The sequence below is a fragment of the Otolemur garnettii genome, unplaced genomic scaffold (genome assembly GCF_000181295.1).
Source record: "Otolemur garnettii isolate 467f Iridium unplaced genomic scaffold, OtoGar3 scaffold00007, whole genome shotgun sequence".
Lineage (NCBI taxonomy): Eukaryota > Metazoa > Chordata > Mammalia > Primates > Galagidae > Otolemur > Otolemur garnettii.
The window spans coordinates 26,957,069-26,982,514 of NW_003852402.1; the positions used below are offsets into that span (position 1 = coordinate 26,957,069).

At 34.5% G+C, this 25,446-nt stretch overlaps 1 protein-coding gene across 1 annotated transcript in view; it reads left to right on the plus strand.

The window, feature by feature from the left end:
- The window catches only part of EEA1 (early endosome antigen 1), a 131,058-nt gene that overhangs the window by 89,091 nt on the left and 16,521 nt on the right, over positions 1-25,446 (plus strand). Inside the window, exons 14-21 of the mRNA XM_003783355.3 lie at positions 3,858-4,061; positions 7,402-7,602; positions 10,247-10,360; positions 12,511-12,666; positions 14,670-14,809; positions 18,377-18,707; positions 19,775-19,876; positions 22,048-22,242. Coding sequence (XP_003783403.1) covers positions 3,858-4,061; positions 7,402-7,602; positions 10,247-10,360; positions 12,511-12,666; positions 14,670-14,809; positions 18,377-18,707; positions 19,775-19,876; positions 22,048-22,242 — 1,443 coding nt within the window. The remainder of the gene's footprint in view (positions 1-3,857; positions 4,062-7,401; positions 7,603-10,246; positions 10,361-12,510; positions 12,667-14,669; positions 14,810-18,376; positions 18,708-19,774; positions 19,877-22,047; positions 22,243-25,446) is intronic.

Genomic DNA, 25,446 nt, shown 5'->3' on the forward strand with positions numbered 1-25,446 from the left:
GAGGGTACAAAATGGTGATAGTGAGAAGTCAAAGACAGGGATACTGAAGCTAGTGTGAACTAAACTGTAAAGTTTTGTTGGAGTTTAAAGTTAGAGTTCAGTTAGAGAATGTGGCATTTGTATTTGAAGATGGAAAACTATTGATGATCTTAAGAAGGAATTGCCATAGTCAGATTTTTAAATAAATTTTTCATGTTGTTGCATGAAAGATGGATTTGGGAGGGAATATTCTGAAATAAGAGATTAGGAAAGAGACTAATACCTGCTGTAGTTCAGATAAAAAATAGTCAAGATCTTAGTTCAAGATATCGGTAAGTTCACGGGGACAAATGTGAGAAGGGAGGTAAAATAAATAAGTAGGCCTTGTTGACTTACTAGATACAGGAGGTGAGGCAGAAAGGGAATGACTTCTAGGTGGATGACATTGGGTACATGGTAAATGGAGGTGTCATCGACTGTGTTAGCGCATGTGAGACAAATGGCCATTTTATGAGAGAACACGATGAGTTCAGTTTTGGACGTGTCTGAAGAAACTAATGGGATATATTAATTTAAAGTTTGGAGGAGGAGATTATGTTACATATTTGCTGAGAAAGACATCAGTATATAGGGGATAAATGGAATTATCACAATAAATGTTATATTAGTCCATTAGTGTTGATATACAGAAATACCTAAGACTGGGTAATTTATAAAGAGAAAAGGCTTATTTAGTTTACAGTTATAAAGACTGCAAGAAACATGGTGCCCTTGTCTGTTTCTGATGGGGGCTTCAGGATGCTTGATGGCAGAAAGCCAAGGGCAGCCTCTTGTGCAGAGTTTGTAGCCAGAGAGGGAAAGCAAGAGAGAGGGGAGGGGTCCAGCTCTCACCGGAACTAACAGAGCAAGACTCACCAGTCTGCATGCCAGAACAGCACCAAGTTATTCATGAGGGATCCACCCCGTGACCCAAATGTGTCCCACTGGGCCCCACCTCCAACACTGGGGATCAGAATCCAAACTATAGCAGATGTGATCAGCTGGGAGAGAGTATAGTGAGAAAAATAGACCATTTGCTAACATAAGACTTCTGAGGAATATCAGCACTTATATGGGGGGTTGGTAGTGAAAGAGAGGCCCAAGAGAGACCCATAGGGGTGGTTAGGGGGAGCCAAGAAAGGGATTAGGGAGAGGCAAAAGCAACGTCAAATGTGGGTGGATGGCGGGGATGCTCAGTGTATTAATACATGAAAAATATCCATTAGATTAAGCAATTTAGTAGTAAATTTCAAACCTCGTTAAACATAATTTCAATAAAATGATAGAGATGAAAACCTGATTTTTGATGAAATAGACCTGAGATTAAGGAGTTAGGAAAGTAAGTATAAATTTCTTTTGAAATTTAAATATGATAAAGACTTGGCAGACACTGGAAGGGAGCATTGGTCTGGAGAGTGTTTGTGAGAATGAGAGAAACGTGGGTGTGTTTAAAGTCTGGGGCAAAGGGACTTGTAAGAGAGAGTTATTGAAGGACATTGGAGGAGAGGTGAGGAGTAAGGTATTGTTCTCACAGAGGCCATGGGGGAGGGTGAACTGGAACTTATCCACTGAAGCTTGAAGAAAGGAGGCAAATATATATGTGTGTGTATATACATAGACATATACTTAAAAAATATAATTTTATAGGTAAAGGGATCGAAAATCAAGATCCCTGACAAATCTCACTTTTCTGGGTGAAGTTCAAGAGAGTAATAGCTGAATCAGGCAAGCAGAGATTGAGAACTTGCGGAGAATATCAAAGGTTTTAGGTGGTTATTGAGGGGAATGTTTGAGATTAAGGACCTCATTCAAGTAAGATTGACAAAATGATTCTGAGTATATACCGTAATGGATGTTGGTGAGCGCTAACTCTACCTGAGAGCCACACGCCCCCATCCATAATGGAAGTTGGAACCCAGAAATTTGTAACAGCACTAATCCCTTGAGGTTTGTGATTTTACTCTAACAGTAAAGCAAAGGAGTGGAAAAAGAAGATCGTAATATTGATCTACAATTGGACGTTTTGGGGACTGGCTGTCTCACAAATTTAGGGGTGAAAGGAAATGAAGAATGTGGTTGAAAAATAGATAAGGTTAGTTAGTTCATATCCATGTCTGAGTTTCAGGAGGAGAAGCTAGGTTTATGCTGAATAAACTAGAAATCGAGGTCTCTGACATTGCAGAGTAGAAATGAGGTCATGAAACAGGAAGACAGAAATTGTCCTCACAAAGTAGGAGAGTTGGAAATATTTGGCTGGAACCATTTCAAATTTTTACAAGGTCCTATATATGTGATTCAAATATAGAATGAGTCCAGGAATTAAGTTGATACATATGTGAGGTTATGCTCTTAATTCTTTATGTATTTTGTATTTCCCAGGAAATTGGCAGAAATTGGGATTGAGAGAAAGACTAAATCAGGTCTCAAGTCTTCAGTGAATGAGGTAGGGATTTATAGATAATAGCAACAAAGAGTAGAGGGTAAAATAAACAAATGGCATACTCTCACAAAAAGCTTCTACATGAGGGAGAGAATAATATCACTGAACCACCAGGAAAAGGTCAACCTTCTCTGCTTGCCCAGTGGAATAGGCCTTACTGACATCTTGAAAGTGAGAACCAAATTTCACTTAAGACTTAGAAATACAGGAACTTTTATGGGAGAAAGCTTAGGCCTGGAACTGAGTTTCTAGAAGATTAGAAAAATGTGGAGGGAGAAGTTATTGGTGGTAGGCGCAGAAGCTGAAAGCAGAGAGGTTAGGTCCTTTTATTATCTGACCAAAGCTTACAAGGATGAGAAGTGTGCTTGAAAATGATCGACCTCAATATTTTAATGTGGCCCACATCATTGAGAGGACCACGTGGTTCCTGGCTCTGTCTTAGCAAGGTAGTGTGGGCTACTACAAGATTTATAGAGAGGCTGGTTAGGGCCCTGTACTGGTTAGAGGCTCTTTGACTCTCTTAAAATGGTTGAGGCAGAGGCTAAGGCTATGGGTTAGGTGGCCCAAGGATGTCAGTGGATGTTACGGAGGCAGGCTATGCCTTTGTCCTCTGTGTAACATAAGGTCCTTGGTAGAGTAGAAGAGGGATTTCTTTTTATGTTAATAGAAGAGTTCTGCTGAGGTATTAAAGTGAGCGTGTGTATGTAAGTTAGAAGGCATTTAGTTTTCTATTTAATAAATATTTTAGGACATATATGTCATATATCTTGGATACATCAATGAATAAAATAGACAAAAATCCCCACCTTTGTGGAGCATACATTCTAGGGGAAGGAGTGTAGAAGGAGGGAAATAGGCATGAAAAATAAGTAAATTATTTAATGTTTAGAAGAGAAGCAGTATGGGAAGAAAAATATAACCAGGACAGGGAGTACTGGGAAAGGCTGCAATTTTAGATGTAATGGTCAGCATAGGCCTGATTGAGAAAGTGAAATTTGAGCAAACATCTGAAGGAGAGGGGGTAACCACATGACTGTGGGCGAGGCGTTCCAGGCAGAAGGAACAGTTAGTGGGAAGGCTCCAAGGTGGGAGTGTGCCTGTCATGATTAAGGAATAATGAGTCTTATGTTTGTGAAATGGATGAGAAGAGTAGTAGGAGGCGATGTTAGAGTCTCAGCAGAAGAATGCGGCCAATGGAAGGGCTTTTGTTAAATTCAGGCTCATGATCAATAATATGTTGTTAAATATATTGTTCTAATTATTGAAATCTTCCATGTTAAAGTGCAATAATTAGTTTTTAAAAATGTAAGACTAAATTTAGTATCAGTCCTTTTATGTTTGAGGAGTAACTTTTCGAAAGTTCTCTATACTTAAAGTAGTAGTTTTCAATTCTTTACAGAATGATTTGGAACAAGTACTACGTCAAATAGGTGATAAAGACCAAAAGATCCAGAACCTGGAAGCCTTATTACAGAAGAGTAAAGAAAATATTTCACTACTGGAAAAAGAAAGAGAAGATCTTTATGCAAAAATTCAGGCTGGTGAAGGGGAGACGGCTGTTCTTAATCAGTTACAAGAAAAAAACCATACGTTACAGGAACAAGTAAGCTTGTAAAATACATTTCTCAAATTTCCTTCTATCTCACTAAATCTTACTAAATGTTTCATTTTAAATGATTCTTTTTTCTTCCTCTTTTTAGCACATTTTAAGTGTTAATGTATTTTGATGAGTAACACCTCATTTACCTTAAGAGGTGGATTGCTATTGTAAAAGTTATTTAATGTGATTTAAACAAAGGGAATTCTCAGCTCATGTCCATGGATATAAATTATTGCCTGTGTGATTACAGGTGAATAATTTCACCTCATTAGCTTAGTGGAAAAGTGGAGATGTTAATTAAGCATGCACACTTGCCTCATGGCATTTTCTGACATTTAAAACAGAATCAATAACAAAATACATTCCTAAATTAAAGGTACTTATTAAATGTTAGTTGTTACTGTGTACTGATTAATACACAGACTTAGCAGTTTCTTATTTTTGATAATGTATGTCTTTGGATAATATGTAGCTAATAATTTTGGTAAGCTTATTCAAACGTTCGTATGTCATTTAAGAGAAAATTATAAAATTTAGATTAATATACTTTCAAACAGAAAAGAATTCACAGTTGTACTTTTGGAGGAATTATTTAATAAGAAAATCATTACCTAAATAAGAAAGTATTTAAAACAAAGTATCAGAAAGCCATGTTATTTTTCTAATTTGGGAGTGAGAATTTAACAGATTTTTTTCCCCCAATTTCAAAATTATTTTTGAAAAATGATTCTTCTTCTTCTCCTTCTCCTCCTCTTCCCCCCTTCTCCCTTTTCTTCTTCTTCTTCTTCGTTTTTTTTAAAGAAACCGGGACTTGCTTTGTTGCCTTATTTCCCAGGCTGTAGTGCAGTGGTAGGATCATAGCTCATTGCACCTTTGAACACCTGGGCTTAGCAATCCTTCTACCTCAGCCTCCTGAGTAGCTGGGATTACATGCCACCATGCGTAATGTTTTTATTATTATTATTTTTTTATAGAGATGGGGTCTCTCTGTGTTGCCTCGGTTGATCTTGAGTTCCTGGCCTCAGGTGATCCTTATACCTTGGCCTCCCAAAGTTCTAGGGTTACAGATATAAGCCACTATGCCTGGTCCGAAGAATTCTTCAGACTAGTTTTTGGTTGTATACAACTTGACATTACTTATTACACACACATATGTTCAGGAAGGCATGTATTTTTTAAAAAAGAATAAAGTAAGTCTATATACTTCTACTTTTGGCCATGTTGGAGTAACTGATATCTATTTAGCTTTCCTACCATTAACAATTAGATAAGTGGGGAAAATGTATAAAAACCACCATTTTCAGAAGTTGGACAATGGATATTCAGGGCTGTGGTCCCTGAAAGAAGAAAAACAAGTGAGGTGAACTCTTTGACCACTCTTAACTTTTGACCTAGAGACATTTTTCAGACTGTGGTGCAGATTGGAGAATCCAAGGGAAGCATAGTGATCTTATTGAACTGAGGTGGGAGAGGTTGAATTTAAGTGAGAGACTAAAGTTCAGGGAGGTTAAGGCAGCCCACGTTTTCAGGACAGACCATCAGAGAGAAAGGAGTAATGCAGAGAAAAAGCTCTAGAAATCTGCGTAGGGATCCATTTGAGGCTTTGGTTGAGTGCTGAGCTTTGCATTTATAAAGTTGGATTCCTTGAGGCCAAGCAATGAATCATATCAGGGAGCTGCAGGCTGAAAAGTTACAGAGCTCGCCCAGGGCTGGGAGATGTGCACGTTCCAGCCAGTCTGAGGAAAGATGTGGTTGAATTCTTGAGCATTCGATAGAAACCCGAGCTACCATGTGCCTGACCTAATGACGTATAAAAACAAGTCTCAGAAGGACCCATTTGAACTACCAACATGTTAACTACCAGCTGGGACAAAACTCAACATCATTCTTTAAAAGAAGACAATCCAGATGGTTCTAATTCCAGACTGGTCATAAGAAAAGGTACTAGATGTATGACGAAGCAGAAACAATGTAATAACCAAGAGAAAAATCGTTTAATGGAAGCAGATCCTGAAATGAGAGTTGGTGGAATCATCAGACAAGTCCTTTAAAACAATTCTTAAAATATACTCAAAGATATAAAGGAAAAAGTAAAATAGAAGAGATAGAGGTGGAAATGATAAAAAAAAAAACAACAGAAGAACTTCCAGACATAAAAATATAAAAACACATGAAATGGAAATTTCATTGGATGGGTGACCAGACGAAGCAGGTAGAAACCAGTGAACATGAAGACAAGGCAATAGAATCCGTTCGTAGTGAAGGATAGAAAGAAGTAGGGTTGGGGAAGAAGCAAGCTCATGCTGACCCTGGAGCAGTATCAGGGAGCTACCGTCCATGTAATTAGTATCACAGAGGGCAGGGAGATAAAAAGTATCTGTAGAAATAATGATGGAAAAGTTTTGAAGTTCGATTAAAAATATTAGCCTATAGATTCAAGAAACTCAACAAATTCAAAGAAATATCAGGTGAATTGGATTTTATCTAAATTTTGTACAAAGTATGCTCTTCAAAAGATACCATTATGAAAAAAAAAAAGCCCAGACACAGAGTGGAAAAAAACATTCGCTATATATGTGTGTGTGTGTGTATATATGTATGACAATTTATTTTTTTATTTTTATTTTTTTTTTGAGACAGAGTCTCTCACTTTCTTGCCTGCTGTAGCATGCTGTGGCATCATAGCTCACAGCAACCTCAAACTCTTGGGCTTAAGCGATTCTCTTGCCTCAGCCTCCTAAGTAGCTGGGACTACAGGTGCCTGCCACAGTGCCCAGCTATTTTTGTTGTTGTTGTTGTTGAAATTGTCATTGTTATTTAGCTGGCCCAGGCTGGGTTCAAACCTGCTGGCTTGGGTGTATGTGGCTGGCACCCTACGCACTGAGCTATGGGCACCACCCATGTATGATAATTTAGAAATGTGTAGAACATATAAGGAAATCTTCTTAATTTAGAGTTACTTAATTAGATCAGTGATTGGCCGAGGGTAGAGATGGGAGTGGGGAAATGATGCACAAGAAAACATTTTGTGGTAATGGAAATGTTCTCTCTTGATTGTAGTTATGGTTATTTAAATGAATATCAGTATTCTTAAATTGGATGAATTTTATTTTGTATAAATTATAGCTCAGAGATATTTTTAAAATAATGTGTCTTTATTTCTTATGATTTGAGGTATATGATGTATATGTTTCCTTATTTTTGGAAAGATGTACATACTTGAAAAAATTTGGGATAACCTATCATAGAACAATTCAGTATTCTCCTGGTTCTTAAACTGGGGTTTCTTAGTTTTTGTTATATCATTTGTGAACTTCATAATTAGTCTTGCTTTGCATGACAGGTAACACAGCTATCAGAGAAGCTGAAGAATCAGTCAGAAAGCCATAAACAAGCCCAGGAGAATTTGCATGATCAGGTACAAGAGCAGAAGGCGCATCTTAGAGCTGCACAAGACCGTGTCCTTTCCCTAGAAACCAGTATCAATGAATTAAACAGTCAATTAAATGAAAGCAAGGAGAAGGTCTCCCAGCTTGACATACAGGTAATATTGAATTACGCTGTTCAGTAAGTTTGTATGTAACAAGAACCAGTTTTAGGCTCTGAGATATTTTAAATTCTGCTTCTTTCTCTCTTTTTTCCTTGCATATTAATAAGAAAAAACTAAGAATACAAATTAGATAAAGGCTGTGTCTAGACAGTTTGTTGACCTTCCCTGTTTGTGTAGTCTCAGCCAGGTATACCTTCTGAAACCAATGAATCTTTTTAGCTTTTCTTTGTTTTGAGCAAATTTTTTTTCTTATTTTTGAAGTCCAAATTTGTTTGATATTGTGTCATTAGATTTCTGTGTTAAATAGTTTTGTCTCTGGCTTTTTAAAATCTTCCTTTAAAGGTTTGATTTGAAAAAACAATACCCTTTTAGGTAGCATTAGGTATTTCAATATATATCCTTTAGGAAATCTATATCGCATTTTTGCTCAGTGAGTCAGTGACAGGTGGGCAGTAAGACATGTTTCTTTCGTCACTGGTTTCTCATTCTATGCTACAGAAGTGAAATTTATAAAAATATTTCTAAGGCTTGATTTTACTTTGGAGAATGATTCTGTTGGAAATAAGAAATATAATAAAATAATATAACCAATATACTTTATTAGAACTTGGGAAGAGTGCATATTTTCTTCAGTTTTCTAAATACCATTATTTGTTAGATGTGTTATGTGATAACCCAATATGTGGATGTCCAATTTAAGGAGGGGGAAGGAAGAAGGAATGGGAGGAGGGAGTATGAATGAACAGATGTATTAGGACAGTTTATTCTTTTTGCATTGCAGGATTCTTCCCTTTACAAAAGATTGTAAAAAAGGATTTACAAAAGACTGCTGCTGCTATTCATTTCAGAACTAGTCCTTGTAATGAAATCCCTCAATTTTCCTTACTTAACCTCCTTGCCATTAGTCTTTAAAAAATGTTACCTGTAGTTATTTGTTTAAGGCTTTTTTCCCCTAAGACTCCTTTAACTTCTTTTAAAACTAGTATTAGTTCATGAAATAGACTGTTTTCTTTTAAGAATTAGGTCTCTGATTAAAAATGTCGTGCTTTAAGTGCCTTTAATAGCTGTGTCAACCAAAAATCCTTGGCCAAAGGGACTGGCTGTTGCCTTTTAAAAAATATACAAAACAAATGCAGTTATGGTGATTTTTTTTTCCCGGGAGTATCCCTTTAACTGTACACATGTGATTTTTAAGCTGTTTCTGAATTTTGAGTTCTGTACCATGCCCTTTGAGTCCTACCTGCAAGTTGCTTCCTAGTAAGCACGATCAAGGGCAGCGTCGGGGTGAATGACTGTGCAGGTGTCTGGCACTGCTTCACGAGCGGGCTCTTTATTGTCCTTTGGGGGCTTTGTTACAGAAATTGCAAAGATTGCTAGCACTGTAGCCATAGGTATTTAGTCTGAATTTATTATATATAAAGGGCCCGTAGAGAGGCTGGCTGTACAAATGGCCACATTTTTTTCTGTCATAAACATTTCCGAAACTAGATAAACCAGTGAAGTTATTACTTAATCCTCCCAAATTTTCTTTAGGTGTTACATGACTTTGGAAGGTATATCACCTTCGTTGAATCGTACCATACTGAGAGATCACAAGTGATTCTCACGTGTTAAAGTATTTTATGAATTTTTGGTTCATCAGATAGATGAAATACCACATAAATGAAGCCAACTTTTGCAAAAATATATTCTTCATAGTTTATTATACCTTCATCAGTTAGTACAGACTTATTGTGTATTATTTAAAGTGTAGATATCATTAGTCTTTTAATTCAGTGTAGATGTATGTATACGCTGATATAGCTGTTGTTTCTGTGAATAATTATATGGTTATAAGATAGAATTCTTTGAGCTATTTCTTTCTGCTTAAAATACCCTTATAAGGTAAATCTTAGATTTCTTATGTTCATTGATCCCGTCTTCAGCCACCTAAAAGAATATCACTCCCCTTTTTTATCCTTTTTTTCAAACTACATTAATTTTAAGTATTTGTTTTTTTACTTTTTGTTTTTCTTCTTAGAGATATTCAAATACTTAAAACTGTTACTTTTTATAACAAGACAAACCTTGTGCTCGTTTGATATTATTGAAAGTGTGTTTATTATTGAAAGCCTTGAATTTTTAGTATGCAATTTCTTGATTTTTTTCTGAATATCAAAAGTAAGATCCTTTAAGGAAGAAGTTATTAGAGAATACTGAATTTCATAAAGTATTCTAGTTGTCTGGCTTTTTTGAGTCCTTGAATTCTTTTGATTCATCTTTTTTTTTTTGTATAGTTATTTACTTTCTTAGAACAGAGGCAGACTTCAATACTCTGTATTCACTTCCGGAAAAATACAGTGGTCCTTCTCAGTAAAAATATGTATTTTTTCTTTCTTAGCAAAAGGATACTAAAATATTTTGGTGTCATAGAGACACAACATCTTTTATTGTTTATTCAGACAGTATTAGAAGTCTTCTGTCTTTTTCCTATTTTGGGGATTTTCCCACATATATTTTTCAATATATAGATTTTTTTTTTTTTTTTTTGCTGATGGATTTAATCTTAAAATAGTTCAGCGACAAAATCAGTGTGCATTCAAGCAAGGGGAGCTCAAGAATGAAATAGGAATTAAATAATTCATAATTTTTATTACAGATTAAAGCCAAAACTGAATTATTGCTATCAGCAGAAGCAGCGAAAACTGCTCAAAGAGCTGATCTTCAGAATCACTTGGACACTGCTCAAAATGCATTGCAAGATAAACAGCAGGTAGGGAACCTGATTGGATTTTGGACCATAACCTAATATGTTGGTGGATAAATTGCAAATGTATAAAAATGATACCTAGTTTTCTATAATCCTGTGACACTGTTGCTTATCTCCCTTCAATCCTTCCTGAATTCAGAACCAGCTGAGTAGTAGATGCAGAAGTCAGACAGACGGAGGTAAAATAGAGAATCATCTATTAGCTTTAGATAAGCTCAGCTGGTGTGCAGCGTGGTTGGGCTTCCTCCTATTGTACTTGTCCCCGCACCTACACCTAGGAGTGGAGCTGAGACATGCTGAGTAGTTGCCTTCTCCCGAAAGTAACAGCGATAAGGCAAGCGAGACAGATCTCTGTATTTGATTTTGATGGGCAGGCTGGGCCATGACCCAAATGCACTTGGGGCATGCACCTGGAAGCAGGAAGAAAGCACTGTGTATTCCATCTCCGTCATGGGAATTACTCCTTTCCTGGGGGATAAGAGGAAGCAACAGGCTGGAAGGAACACAGAAGCTTCCTGCTTTAGCATAAAGGTCAAAATGCTCGTAGATGTTTCCTACCTTTACTGGGTAGGAATTTTTGAAACTTACTTGTTATTCAAAGACTAATGCTAGTTATTGGTCCACTTTTTGAAAACAGTGAAGAAGTATATCAAGTTAAAAAAAATAAAAACTTTTATCCCAGTCCCATTTTTTCCTTAGATGGAATGTTTGCTTTATCCTTCCAGACCTCTGTAAGCACTGGGCAAACATACATACACACCCAGTTATATATGTTTGTATGCACACACTGATATTTTTCTTCTATGCACGTAGTATCACACTGTATATGTAGTCCTGCAACTTGTTTTTTACTTACAGTATTGCTAAACACATCTGGAAAGTATTTTCAAAGCCCAAGATCAGAGTCAGAAATTATGATGGAAAAAATATTTGTGAGAATAACCATATAAAAATGTAAAATTTATCTGTCAAAGTATTAACACATTTTAAAATAAGTAGCAATAGGATAAAACATTTTCTGAAATATGTCTGATGAAGGGTTAATATCCTTGTTATTTAAAGTACTTTCACGTAAGGAATAAGTGAATACACAAAAAAGATCAAAACTATATTAGGAAATGTTCAAGTTTATTCATAATTGCAAATTAAGCAATAATGGGATACATTTGCCTTTATAGAGAAAAAGTGTGTTTGTGTGTGTGTTTAAATAGCAGGAGGATTGGAGAAGGTGTGGAATAAAAAGCCACTTAAAAACATGATTAATGGTGGTATACGTTAATTCACTCTCTTGGGTAGGGTGGGAAGGGAGCTGTTTGGCAATGTCTTTTAAGAACTTAAGAATTTTTCATATTTTTTAGGTCACTTAAGTCTTTTATCCTAAGGGATAACCATAGCTTTAAAGATTTTGTTTGTATCTCTGTTAATAAATGCAGGTCATTTAAGAGCAATCTAAGACTCTAAAGCAAGAGATGTGGCTTAAAAATAGGCTATATCAATAAAGTAGCCTTGTGCATGATATTTTTAAGATAATAGAAAGTCATGACGCATTGTTATATAGAAACAAAGGAGGTTAAAATTAAATAGTATGTAAAGTGAGATCCTGATTTTATTTTAGAAGCACAAAGGAAAAATAGGAACTAATGCACAAAGACTGAAAGGAAGGTTATAGAAACATTAACAGTGATTAGTTAGCAGTAGTAGATTTACAAGTATTCATTTTTCTTTCTGTACAAATGGATATTCAAATGAATTTAACAAGTATCATAGATGTAGTCACTAATTTTTTTAAAAGATTATTTTAAAAAATTGTCTTGAACATGGAAAACATTTAATTATGATATAAAAGTATTATTTTATTATGAACATAATGGTCTCTTTTATCTTTTGATTCCTAAAATAATTCTTCCTAGAAAAACATTAAAAATTTATTAAACTATTATGCTATAAACTTAGTATTTCAGACAATGCGAAGTCAGGTCCTTTATATTAGTAGGTAAATACAGCCTCTGATATGTGATTAGATGTATCTGAGATCTTACTCCAAATGCTTTCTCAAATAAAGTTAGAGTTTTCAGTTTTACTTTGACTGAACATGTGGGTACCATGATATAATAAGCCTTACCAAAGTTTTCTTCGGTTGTATTTTTCTATAGGAGTTAAATAAGATTACTACTCAGTTGGATCAGGTGACTACAAAGTTACAAGACAAGCAAGAACATTGCAGTCAGCTAGAAAGTCATCTTAAGGAATATAAAGAGAAACATCTCTCTTTAGAACAGAAAACTGAGAAGCTAGAAGGCCAAATTAAGGTTTGTATAAAAGAAGTCAAAGTGTTTTCTGTTGTAGTATGGAATCTGATGACCTACATGGAATCAAAGATTTTTAGTTAACCAAGAAAGGTAAAGTTGTATAAATTTTTAAAAATTACTTGTAATTTTTCATTTCTTCATTTTTAATTCTGTCTTTATTTAATTTCTTCATTGGTGGATAGCTATTATAAAGAACATTTAAATATATACTGATTCCATTGTAATGCATGGCTATTTCCAAAAGTCAGCTAACTAGAGATCTAATCTATAATTTTAAGGAAGTCAACAATGGTTTGTTATTGTGAAATCTCTTCTGTTCCATCATTCTTCCATCTTCTTATTCTAATATCACATTTCAGATACGCTAGACTTTTTCTTTTTTAAAACTTCATATTTTTTACCCTTGGATTTTGCTTCTACTTTAATAATAAACATATTGAGGCATGGTAAATTGTATTTCACTTTGACACAACTACAAGTGAACTTTGATTTGCTAGAGATGAAATGATGAGACATATCAGAGAAGGATTTGACTTGAATTTTTTCTCCTTTATATTAGAACTACTGGGTGGCGCCGTGGCTCAGTGGGTAAGGCGCTGGCCTGATATACCAAGGGTGGCAGGTTCAAACCCGACCCTGGCTAAACTGCAACAAAAAAATATAGCTGGGCATTGTGGTGGGTGCCTATTGTCCCAGCTACTCTGGAGGCTGAGGCAAGAAAATTGCCAAGGCCCAGGAGTTGGAGGTTGCTGTAAGCTGTGATGCCACAGCACTCTACCGAGGACGATAAAGTGAGACTCTGTCTCTACAAAAAAAAGAACTACTATTGGTTAAACAAAAATTTCTCAAGTTACTATATATTTCCACAGTTAAGTGAAGCATGTGTGTGCAATTGTAGAATCATGAGATGTGTCTATGTATATATGTGTGTACATACTAACATAATATGAGAGAAGAATTACTTTTACTTTTCTGTTTATGGGTCTTTTTTTCTTTTATGGCCAACCATAGTAGTAATGGCAAACATCTTTAGGTATTAATAAAAAAGGACAGAAATACTTTTTTACTGAGAAGTGTATTAAGTGTATTAAGAGTGTAATAAGAGCTGTATTTTTTGAGTACTTTTTAAAAGTAGTTGTTGTTTAGATCTCGTAGTGTCTATTGTGATTATCAGCTCTTTAACATTTTGTAATTATTATCTTAGAAAGTACTTTGTATGTTTTATATAAATATTGTTATAAAATTAATTTGGTTATATGGAATGTCTTTTCTTTCATGAATAGCTTCAGTACAGGTGTTGAGTAAGAGCTACAAGTGTGCAAAATCATTGCAACTATGTAAGAAAATGCACTGTGTGTAGATTTTCAAACTTACATTTAATGGTTTGATTTTGCCAATTTGTAAAAGTACACATAATTATATGTCTATGTATGAGGTCATATACATATAAGTGAAGTAAAGCAGTGTCATCTAGACCAAGAGATTAAAGTAGCAAAATCAAGAATTTAATTGCCTTTATATTCAGGAACAACAGGTGTTAAATGAGAAGGACATGACGACTTCATTTTAATTTTAAAATCAATTAGTTTTAACATCAATTTTGTTAACTTTTAATATAAAGGATACTATATTTTATATGGGTATGTGGGTGAACTTGTTACTTCTTTTCAAAGTTGAATTACTAACTTTTATTCTAGTAATCAATATTTATGTTTAAGTTTATTCTTTTATTCAGAATTAATTTCAAAAGTAAATACCTACTGTCTGCCTGGTAGGTATAAAGCCTTATCCTAGGTCCTCTGAAAGATTCTAAGGTCAATAACCCTTTATTCAATAAGGGTTTCAGAATGTGTTTTTTATTATAACACATATTTTTGGTTATTTTCTTGTGTTATGTCAACACCAATTCGAATGTAAACAAAAAATATTATAATACTTGATAAGAGATTGGTAATTGTTAATGCTGGTGATTATAACACTGCTAAACGATATTTCTTTTGCAGAAACTAGAAGCTGATGCTGTTGAAGTTAAAGCAGGCAAGGAGCAAGCACTGCAGGATCTGCAGCAGCAGAGACAGCTGACCACAGAAGTAGAGCGTAGAGCCGCAGAGTTGAGTAACCAGCTTGAACTGGAAAAAGAAATGTAAGCTAAGCCCCTTCACTTATAAATGAAGGGAAGGAAATTACGAATTAAGTATTAAAATTTCCTTACAGTTTTAATTTTGCCATCAACAGTGGTTAAAGATTTATTAAATGTTTATATTGATTTTATAAACTGCTGATATTAATGTAAAGGAAAAATAAACCATTATAATATGGTGAAAGTTAACTTCACAGGAAAGGATTGAAAACTTAGTTTTAAAAAATTGAGGTCATCTAGTTTCTTTTCAACAATAATACGGTACACATTTCTCTGGGGTGAACAATTAGTTTGAGTTCACAGATTTGAATAAATTAATGTATAATTAAAAAATACAGAGATGTAGGGATGTTTACATATATTAGCAGCAGCGGTCAGGCTTCTGTTTTGAAGCACCTTGTCAAGTAAGGAATGGATTCTTTCTTAAGAGAAATCATCTTTTTAAACTGCAAAAAAAAAAAAAAATGCAGAAAAGGGTGGTGCCTGTGGCTCAAAGGAGTAGGGCGCTGGCCCCATATGCTGGAGGTGGTGGGTTCAAACTCAGCCCCGCCAAAAAAGCTGAAAAAAATAAAAAAAAAATCATCTTTTTCATTTTGACAAATGATCTATGTTTATGAGCACAAAGTAAACACCAGTGTCAGCTTACCTTTTTATTTTTAATTATTGAAGTAAAATTTACACAGTTAAATGTGTAGATTTTAACTCTGTATGCAGTATGAGTTTTAATAATTGTATGTTCTGTGTAATTATGCCTCCCCCACATCTCCATACTGAATATTCTTATCACAGAGTTTCCTGTGATAACAATACATTACTTGTCAATACATTACTCTTTCCCATTGACAGCCATAGTCTCTGTAGCTTTATGGCATCAGGTATGAGTCCTCTAACTTTTTCAAGATTGCCTTAACTTTTTTTTTTTTTTTTTTGATGAGACAGAGTCTCACTATGTCACCCTCAGAGTGCTGTGGAATCACAGCTCACAGCAACCTCAAACTCTTGGGCTTAAGCAGTTCTCTTGCCTCAGCCTCCCAAGTAGCTGGGACTACAGGTGACTGCCACAATGCCTGACTATTTATTTTTTGTTGCAGTAGTCGTCAATGTTTAGCTGGCCCAGGCCAGGTTCTAACCCACCACCTTCAGTGTATGTGGCTGGCACCGTAACCACTGTTCTATGGGTGCCGAGCCTCTGTATACATTTTAGTATTAACTTGCCCATTTCTACAAATAAAATTGTTCGGTTTTTATTGGAATTGCATTGAAACTGTAAAGCAATTTGGAGAGAAATAACATCTTAATAGTATTGACCCTTTAATTCTCAAATGTGGTACATCTATTCATCTACTTAGATCTTTTTCTTTTATAGAAGTGGGATCTTGATGTGTTGCCCAGTTGGTCTTGAACTTTTGACCTCAAGCGATTCTCCTACCATAGCCTCCTATGTAGCTGGGATTCCAGATATGAGCCACTGCACCTGACAACTTAGGTCTTCTTTAATTTCTCTGAACAGTATTTTGTTGCTTTAAACATAGAGGTCTTGCACATCTTTTGTAAAATTTATTCCTGAGTATTTTATAGTTTTCAGTGCTATTGTAAATGGGAATTTTTTAAAACTTAATTTCCACATGCTTATGGCTGATATAAAAATGCTATATATATTTCATATATATACACTTATGTATTGACACACACACATATATGTGTATGTGTATATATATATAAAGAGAGAGAGATTTCTGTCCTTTAACCTTGCTAAATTCACTTTTAGTTTTAATAGTAGTTTTGTAGAATTTTTAAAATTTTCTAAATAGACAATAGACAAATTTGTTTCTTCCTTTGAATCTGTTGGCCTCATATGTCTTTTTCTTGATGTACTGTTGGCTGGAACTTGCAGTAGAATTTTGAATGTAAGTAGTAATGGTAGACGTCCATGGATTGTTTCTAACGTTAGGCAGGAAATAGTAAATGTTTCATTTAAGTTCGAAGATAGCTGTAGATTTTTCCTAGACTCCCTTTAGCAGATTGAAGACTATCCTGTCTATTCCCAGTTTTATTTTTTTAAATGTTTCTTATCATGTATATAGACTGAATTTTGTCAACTTCCTTATTCTGCTTCTATTGCTATGACTATATGAGTTTTCTCTTTTATTTTGTTGATGTGGCCAATTACATTGATTGATTTTTCTAATATTATACCAGCCTTGTTTTCCTGGTGTAAATCCTAATTGGTCATGCTATATCATGTTTTTATATACTGCTATTTTTATTTGATAGGACTTTGTTAAGAATTTTTCATATTCATGAGGGCCATTTGTAATGGTCTATTAATATCATTGTCAGGTTTTGGTGTTGGAGTTATGCTGGTCTTAAAGAGGAACTGAGAAGTATTTCTTCCTTTTCTTCTTTCTGAGAGAGTTTGTATGAGATGGATATTATTTATTTCTTAAATGTTTGATGGAATTCCCCTGTGAACCAGCTGGGCCTGGAATTCTCTTGAGTTGCTTCATTTGGGATTCAATTTACTTAGCAAATAGAGAGTGATTTGGATATCCTAATTTTTTCCTGTGTTGGTTTTAATAATTTGTATCTTTCAAGGAATTTATTCATTTCATCTAAACTTGAAATTTATTAGGATAATGTTCATAAAATTATACTTTAGATATACTGTAGGATCTGTAGTAATGTCCCCTTTTTCTTCTTAATAGTAGTAATTTGTCTTATTTTTTTCATGATCAGTCAAATTAGAGATTTATCAATTTTATCAGACTTTTATAAAAAGCTTTTGATTTAATTGATTTTACTTGTCAATTTTTATTTCATTTACTTCTCCTTGTATCTGTATTTCCTTCCTTAGACTTACTTTGTGCCTAGGTTTGTTCTTCCTGAATTAGCTTTTGAATGTGAATGCTTCCCTGTGTCTGTACAGTTAATGGTGTTTGTTTCTTTCTCTCCGTTTCTTACCTTTTCATTTGTAAATGCTAATGTCAGATTTTTGCAGGTGATGGTTATGTGTCATTTGTCTTTTCTCTATATTTGAAATGAAATATTTCATTATTCTTTTACTTTACATTTTTCTGGGTTGAGCTTAAATGTTTTAAAGTTTCAGAGCTATCAAACACATGATGTGTCTGAAGTTCTCAAGGGAAGAGGAAAAGTTCTCTGTTTGGAAATATTCTTTAGGGTACATGGAAAAACTTTTCTGGCTGTTGTAGACTAGAGGATGTACAGTATGCAGGGTTTTCTTTGGGTATCTATTGTCGTGGACAAGAGTGGATTAAATTGGGACCCACTTAATTAGATAGTTTTGATTATTTGATTTGAGAAAAATCATCTACATATCAGGTCATATATTCAAAGGCATTTTTCAGTTGTATGATTTTATGAAATTAAATTATTTTTATTTATGAACTATGTAGAAAAGTTTTAAAACTCAATAATTATTTATGATTAATGTCATTTTTTAATTAAAAATTTTTCTTTCATATGATCAATGTTCATGATTAATTTTGAATAGTCAATTAGGATTGGTAAATTATGTATTATTTTAAAAGTTATCTTTTAAATATTTAGAGTATCTAGTACAAAATTGGACCTACAAAAAAAATCAGAGGCCCTCGAAAATATCAAGCAAATGCTTACAAAGCAAGAGCAAGAAAATATAATTCTGAAAAAAGAATTTGAAAGTTCAAGTGAAGAAGCAAAGACGCAACAAAAGGAGTTGAATAACAGAATTCAAACCACAGTAACAGAACTACAAAAAGTGAAGACGGAAAAAGAAGCTCTAATGACAGAGCTTTCTACAGTGAAAGAGAAGTTATCCAAAGTTTCAGATTCTTTGAAAAACTCCAAAAGTGAATTTGAAAAGGAGAATCAGAAAGGCAAAGCTGCTATGTTAGATTTGGTTAGTAGTTTGCATTTACTTTCTTGGGTGGAATTGATTATTTTATCTAAAATGTACTGGTTTTTCTGCTTAATTCACTGTTGCTTTTTCATACTATATTTAAATGATTTAAAATAGTTCTCATGAGGAAAGGAATTGCTCATGATAGCTCAAGATAATGAGAGGTGTGTGTGTATCTTTGAGACTCCGAGGATATTTTCAGGTGAATATAGCTGTCTTTCTCTGTTGCTGGTATCATGCTAGAATTGGCAAAGACTACAGCATGTTTGTTCTCGGGGACATGTCCACAGAGAATGCAAATTCTAGTTGAAATCTTACTCACTTTCCTGAAACAAACAAACAAAAAAAAGACCAGAAAAATCTTATTGACTGTTTTAACTCTGGATACTGTGAACTCTCTTATTCTTTATTGAATATTCTAAAACTCCAGGTAATACTGTGTTTAGACATACCATAAAACATATTTAAACTGTAGAGAAAAAGAAACAGAGTCTCAGGAAATGCTTACAGGGGAATGGGGTCTCAGAAATATTTGAACCCAGATTACCACACAGTAGCAGCAAAAATAAAACTCTGTTCTCCATATGAGGGTCAATGAAAGTGTTTAGTAGTATTAAAAATATGTAATATCAGTGTGTTACCTTTATGTTCCTTTCTGCCTGGAGAAAACATTTGCTGTTATACACTTTTCCTCTTAAGTTATATGTGATTAATTTTTTAATTTATTGTTTTAATATTTTGTAAGTTTCTTCCATTTTCTTGAAGCCAGTGTTAAAAATAGTATGATAAGTTAATTGCAATGAAATTTATGACATAAAAATGTGGTTTTGAAGTTTTCTAAATATTTTTAATGTTGGTTAAACTAGTATTTTGACGGTTGGTAATAGAAATGCTTAGCATTTTGCTGCCCTTCCCCTTGTATTTTCATTGAAATGTCTGATTTTATCTTTCTTAGTTCATGCACAATTTTAGTTTATCTTCTTGTGTGTAGCTTAGAAACCAAACTTCTTAAAGTTTTTACAAATATTTTCTGTGGAATGTAGTTGTCTTTTTTTTTTTTTTTAAAGGAAAAAACTTGCAAAGAATTAAAGCATCAACTTCAAGTGCAAAGAGAAAATACACTAAAGGAACAGAATGAACTGAAAAAAGCACTTGAAAAAGAGAAGGAGGTACGATTTCTTTTTTTAGTAACACTAATATGCAAAGCAGAGGCCTTTATATCTTCAAAATATTATCACACCGATATGTCGGAGGAAGGTGTATTTCTCTGAAATGGAATGAATCATATACATAGCTTAAAATTGTTATTCGTGTTCAACCTACTATTAAAAAGATTTAAGCTAGTTTTTAATGAAAGGCTTAAATAAAGGAATATAATGAAAAAAGAAAATCTAGCCAGCTAGCTACAGTTATAATTTGATTATCTAGGATAAGGAACATTATTATGGTTGAAAGCAGTCTTTCTGGCTTTCCATAGAAATGACCTTTCTTTGGCTCTTTATTTCCTGGACATTATATTAATGCTATCTTTGATAATGGTTGTGTATCAACCAAGAGGTTTTTCTGCGGTTAACGTTTTGTTAATACAGCATACAAGCAAATGAATAAAGAGTGTAATATATGGTTGTTACTCTCTAAAGATGGACCTGTTAGTAGCTAGAGTCCAGCCATGCAACTTTATCAAAGCAGAAAATCTGATTTGATAAAGCTGCAGATATAGTCCGGACAAGAATTCTACATGATTGCATTCTGGTTGGTGATTAAAAGAAGACTCTTGTGCTGTAGATGCCAGCCACGTAAAGTGCAAAAGTATATTGGCTTACGCCCAAACTCTGAATTGAGATTATTCAAATTTACCACATTTTGCTGTGTAGAATGCATACTGTCTCCCCCTAATTTGTGAGGGAAAATAATGATGTGCTAATATCTGGATACTACCAATCCCATATCTATATAAATGTTTTAAATTCTTTTATTTATGCTTATGCATTAAAACTCTAGGAAGCAGTAACGATATCCATATGCAAAATAATACCCCAGAAGATGATCATCAGTTTTGTTGAACGTCTGACAGACTTGCAAGGAAAGCATTTTCAGCCAGTGAGAAACGGCGTTTCTCTTTGTACCCTTTAGTCCGAGCTAGCAATCTAGCTGATATTTTTACAAAATTCCTCTATGATACAAAAAGCAGGTACCTATATATAAACAAATACACATTTGAATTAAAAAATTAAAATGAAAGATTTTTTCCTGAAAGTTTGGGCCAGAATCGTACCTGGAAGCACACTGTCCGTGGGAGCATATTATACACAGCCAAATACAGTGTACCCTGGCTGTGCCATCTATTCACTATGCCATTTTGTTTTGTTTTAGACAGATTACTTAATCTCTGTGCTTCAGTTTCCTCAGTGATAAAATGGGGCTAATGATAGAATCTATGTCATAGAGTTCAATAAATGGGTTCATATATTTAAAGTATTTGGAACACTGTAACTAAGTAAATGCTCATACTCCAGTTACTATTTACTACCGGTTTTCAGAACATAATCCTCTGTCACTCTGATTCCTGTTTTACATAAAAATATTTTGTTATGCATTGTGGATAAGCTGAGAGATCTATGTCTAAAACTGAAACTTTTTCAAAAGTAACTTTGAGTGTGGTTAAATGTAATGCTAGATTCTTAATGTGGTGTGGTATGCAGAAACATGAAAACATGACTTTGGCTGGAGAGGTAAGAGATGGTAATGGTTTATTCTGAGAGGATCCTCATTGTGACTTCTGTATGATGTCTAATTTTGAACAGAAGTATCTATTCAAATTGCAAAATAAGTCCCAGATCTTTAAATGAGGTAACTAATGCAATGTACTTCAGGTCATCATACATATACTTAATTTATTTCCCAAAAGTGGTTTCAGTTTTATGATAGTCAATATAGAGCTGTTTTTTCTGATTAACTGTGGCCAGTAGGCTGAGTAGCATTTGAGAATATTCTGAAAGACAGTAGACATCCAGCACAGACCCTGATGTTGACATTCCTATGTGCTGGGATACAAGGGAATACTAGTCTAGTTCATTCAGAAACTCCATCTAAACGTACAGTGATTAAGTTGAAAAGGAAGATAGAATTAAATAATGAAAATGAATCCAGCATCTAATAGCGAATGGTGTCAATTCTGAAAGGAGTATGAGGGCAGGGATTTTCCTTTTTTGTTAACTACTAATTATTTGTGGCTGACAGCCTTGGTAGTTCCTTCCTGGAGTACTGCCTGGCATCTTGCACTCAGTAGATGTCTTGGGAATGAATACATGAATGCTAAGGAGATTTTAATTTTTTTTAGGCTTCTAATCAGTTGAAATTGGAACTCAATTCAAAGCAAGAACAAATCTCACAGGCCCAGAATACTTTAAAACAGAAGGAAAAAGAAGAGCAACAACTTCAAGGCAACATAAATGAGCTCAAGCAATTGACTGAACAGAGGAAAAAGCAAATTGAAGCCCTCCAGGGAGAAGTCAAAACTGCTGTTTCACACAAGGTAATTAAAATAATAATATGATTAACAAAGGTGAATTACAACATAGAAAATTTAGGATAAGCTAAAAATTACTCTAAGTTAAATATATGAAAGCATTTGATTATATGATGAAATATCTAAGTCTGAATTTCCATTTATTATAAGCATGTTGTCAGATAATAAATCATCCTTATTAAGGGAAAATAATCACAATTGGGATATATTAAAAATATCCAATAGAGTCAGGTTTTATGTACTTATAATTGTTTAATATTTTAAGTTATAATGGTTTCCATTTTCAACCTATTTTAATTTATTATTGGGCATTCTTTTTTGTTACTGATTATGTTTTAATCTTTGTCCAGACCAAGAGTTGGTAAAAGTAGATTGTACTTAATATAAAATATTTGAATAAAACAACTTCCGTCCCCACCATTGATATGTGCATAGTAATTAGTCCCTGGAGAAGAGAGCAGTAGAGTCCTTAATATGTAGAATAAATGTCATGCCATTAAGAGTTGGGTGTCATACTACTGGAGTTAAAAGAATATAAATGGAAACAGCCACAAATATATATTTTATGTTGACTAGTGTTTTGGGAACTGTTACTATGCTACTTTATAAAAGAGTAGTTTTCTAATAATACAGCAAGAGTAGACAGATTGGCCTATTCTTTTGTTTGTGTTATATATAACCAAAAGTCAGCATGTAATTATCACTGTGCATATTATTTTGCATACTTTGGTATCTTAAGGTCATTTTTTTCACAATTTACTTGCATCCAAATATTTCTGAGATTTTCAATTTTATGATATCAAAATATAGTGAAACAAAAAACACAAGTATTTTAGCACATTTTCTTTTATTAAATTATAAGGTGCAATAACATTTCTTTCAGAGATATTTCATGATTAAAATATTATGATTAATATTTATTGCCTATATAATTATCCCTTCATTTTTGCAGCTTCAGAATCTGCAATTGGGATGAAAGATACTCGGGTTAGAGGGAACAATAAAAAGTAAAAATATTGCCAGGCGAGGTGGCTCACGCCTGTAATCTTAGCATTCTGGGAGGCCCACACGGTGGATTGCTTGAGCTCAGAAGTTCAAAACCAGCCTGAGCAAGAGCAAGACCCCACCTCTAAAAATAGCCAGGCACAGTGGGTGGATGCTATAGTCTCAGCTACTTGGGAGACTGAGGCAAGAGGATCACTTGAGCTCAAGAGGTTGAGGTTGCTGTGAGCTGTGATGCTGCAACAGTCTACCAAGGGTGACAGAATGAGACTGTGTCTCAAAAAAAAAGTAACAATAAAAACAATACAAATTTAAAAATATAACAACTATATTTACATGGTATTTGCATTGTATTAGGGATTGTAAGTAATCTAGAGATGATTTAAAGCATGTGGGAGGATGTACACAACTTATATGAAAATACTATGCCATTTTATAGGGACTTCAGCATTCTTAGATTTTGATATGGGAGGAGGTATCCTAGAGCCAGTCTCCCAAGGATATTGAGGAACGATTGTTCTTTGCACAGCTTTGCTAGGTGATCCCCGAAAGTATTATAAGATTTAGAGGAAATACTGGTAGTTCACTTTTATCTTAGTATGTGGCTGCTAGAATAGGGAGTACACTTCTCAACGTTGTTTCAGAGAGTGCTGGATACATGCCCAGTCTTTGTAAATTAGACATGGAATTTAGAGTAACTGGAGAATCATTGTAAGGTAAGAACAGTTCAGTTTTGTTGAGTAGTGTAGCATCACGAAAAGAAGATAGATTGAACAGCCGGCAGGTCTGCATTTAAATTTTGTAGAATACCGTTAGCTTCATGGTCCCAGAGAAATAATTCAGCTTTCTGAGCTCAATAAAATGGGGTCATAGAGTTTTTGTAAACATTGAGATAATGTGTTTAAAATTCTTAGTATTATGGCCAGTGCAGTGTGGAAGCCAAACAGTTGTTGGCTCTTCTGTCATCTCAGAGTCTGTGTACGTGCTTCTTAGATCACTCGACCTTTAGTAGAAATGCATCTTTCACATCACCCTGTTTAGTTTCTTTGCTCACTCAAGTATAAGCTCCATGAGCACATCCTATGTTTAATTTTTTTTTAATTAAGTCATAAACACATAGATCATGTATACATTGATGCCTTTGTGGGGTACAATGTACTGATTTTATTTACAATAAGGAATGGTTACATCAAACTGGTTAATATAGCCTTCACCTCATTTACTTACTGTGTTAAGACATGTATACTCTATACTTAATAGGTTTGACATGTACCCTTGCAGAATGAACCATAGGAATGGTCTCACTGTTTACCCTCCTTCCATTGAATCTCCCCTCCCCTCACAGCTCTTTGTCCAGCATCTGGAATTGTGCCATGCAATAAAATAGGTGCCTATTAATACTTCTTCAGTGAATGAGTGATAGATTGGTGATAGAAAAGCCTGGGACATTAATTAAGAGACTTCTGTAGTATCCCAGATAAGAAAAAAAAAAGCTTGTACTAAAGCTGTGGCACTGGAGGTGAGAAGATGGGATGGATGCAGAGGGTGAGAACACAGACTGATAGCAAGCAGGTGCTGACTGCCGGACTGATGTCCCACCGTGATCCCATCACAGCCCATGCCATCTCCTTCTCAGAGAGTTCTTCCTGCAGTTCATGTTCCTGGACGCCCTTGTTGTGTCGAAGGCCATAACTCACTCGCAGCTTTTCTTTTTAAGAACACTACTTCTTCAACATTTTCTCACTGTCTTGCTTTCTTTCTGTTTAGTTACTGTTATGGCAAAGCTCTCTGCAAAATCCCAATAATAACCACATTACTGGGCTCTTTGGGCTCATATTTGGGTCTCCACTGTCTTTACTGTTAGAGATGGATTCATTCATTCATTTAAGAAAACAAGAAAAGCTTATTGCAAAAAAAAAAAAGTCAGTTCTTTGACTCAGAGGAACTCAAATCCATTAGTGGAAAGTTAAAACAAACAACAAAATGGATAAATGCAAAGTTTGACAATATCTTTAACAATGGAAAACTTCAAGTTCCAAAGGAGAACACAGGAAAATTGACCAGCTACTATTTATCTTTCACAAACTGATTAGTTTTTACTCTGAAATGGATCTGATCACATTTCTAGATTCTTGAAAACCTTTAGTCCTCCAGTGAGTAAAAGCGGAAACGGCTATACACTATCTCCTGTGACCTAACTTCATTCAG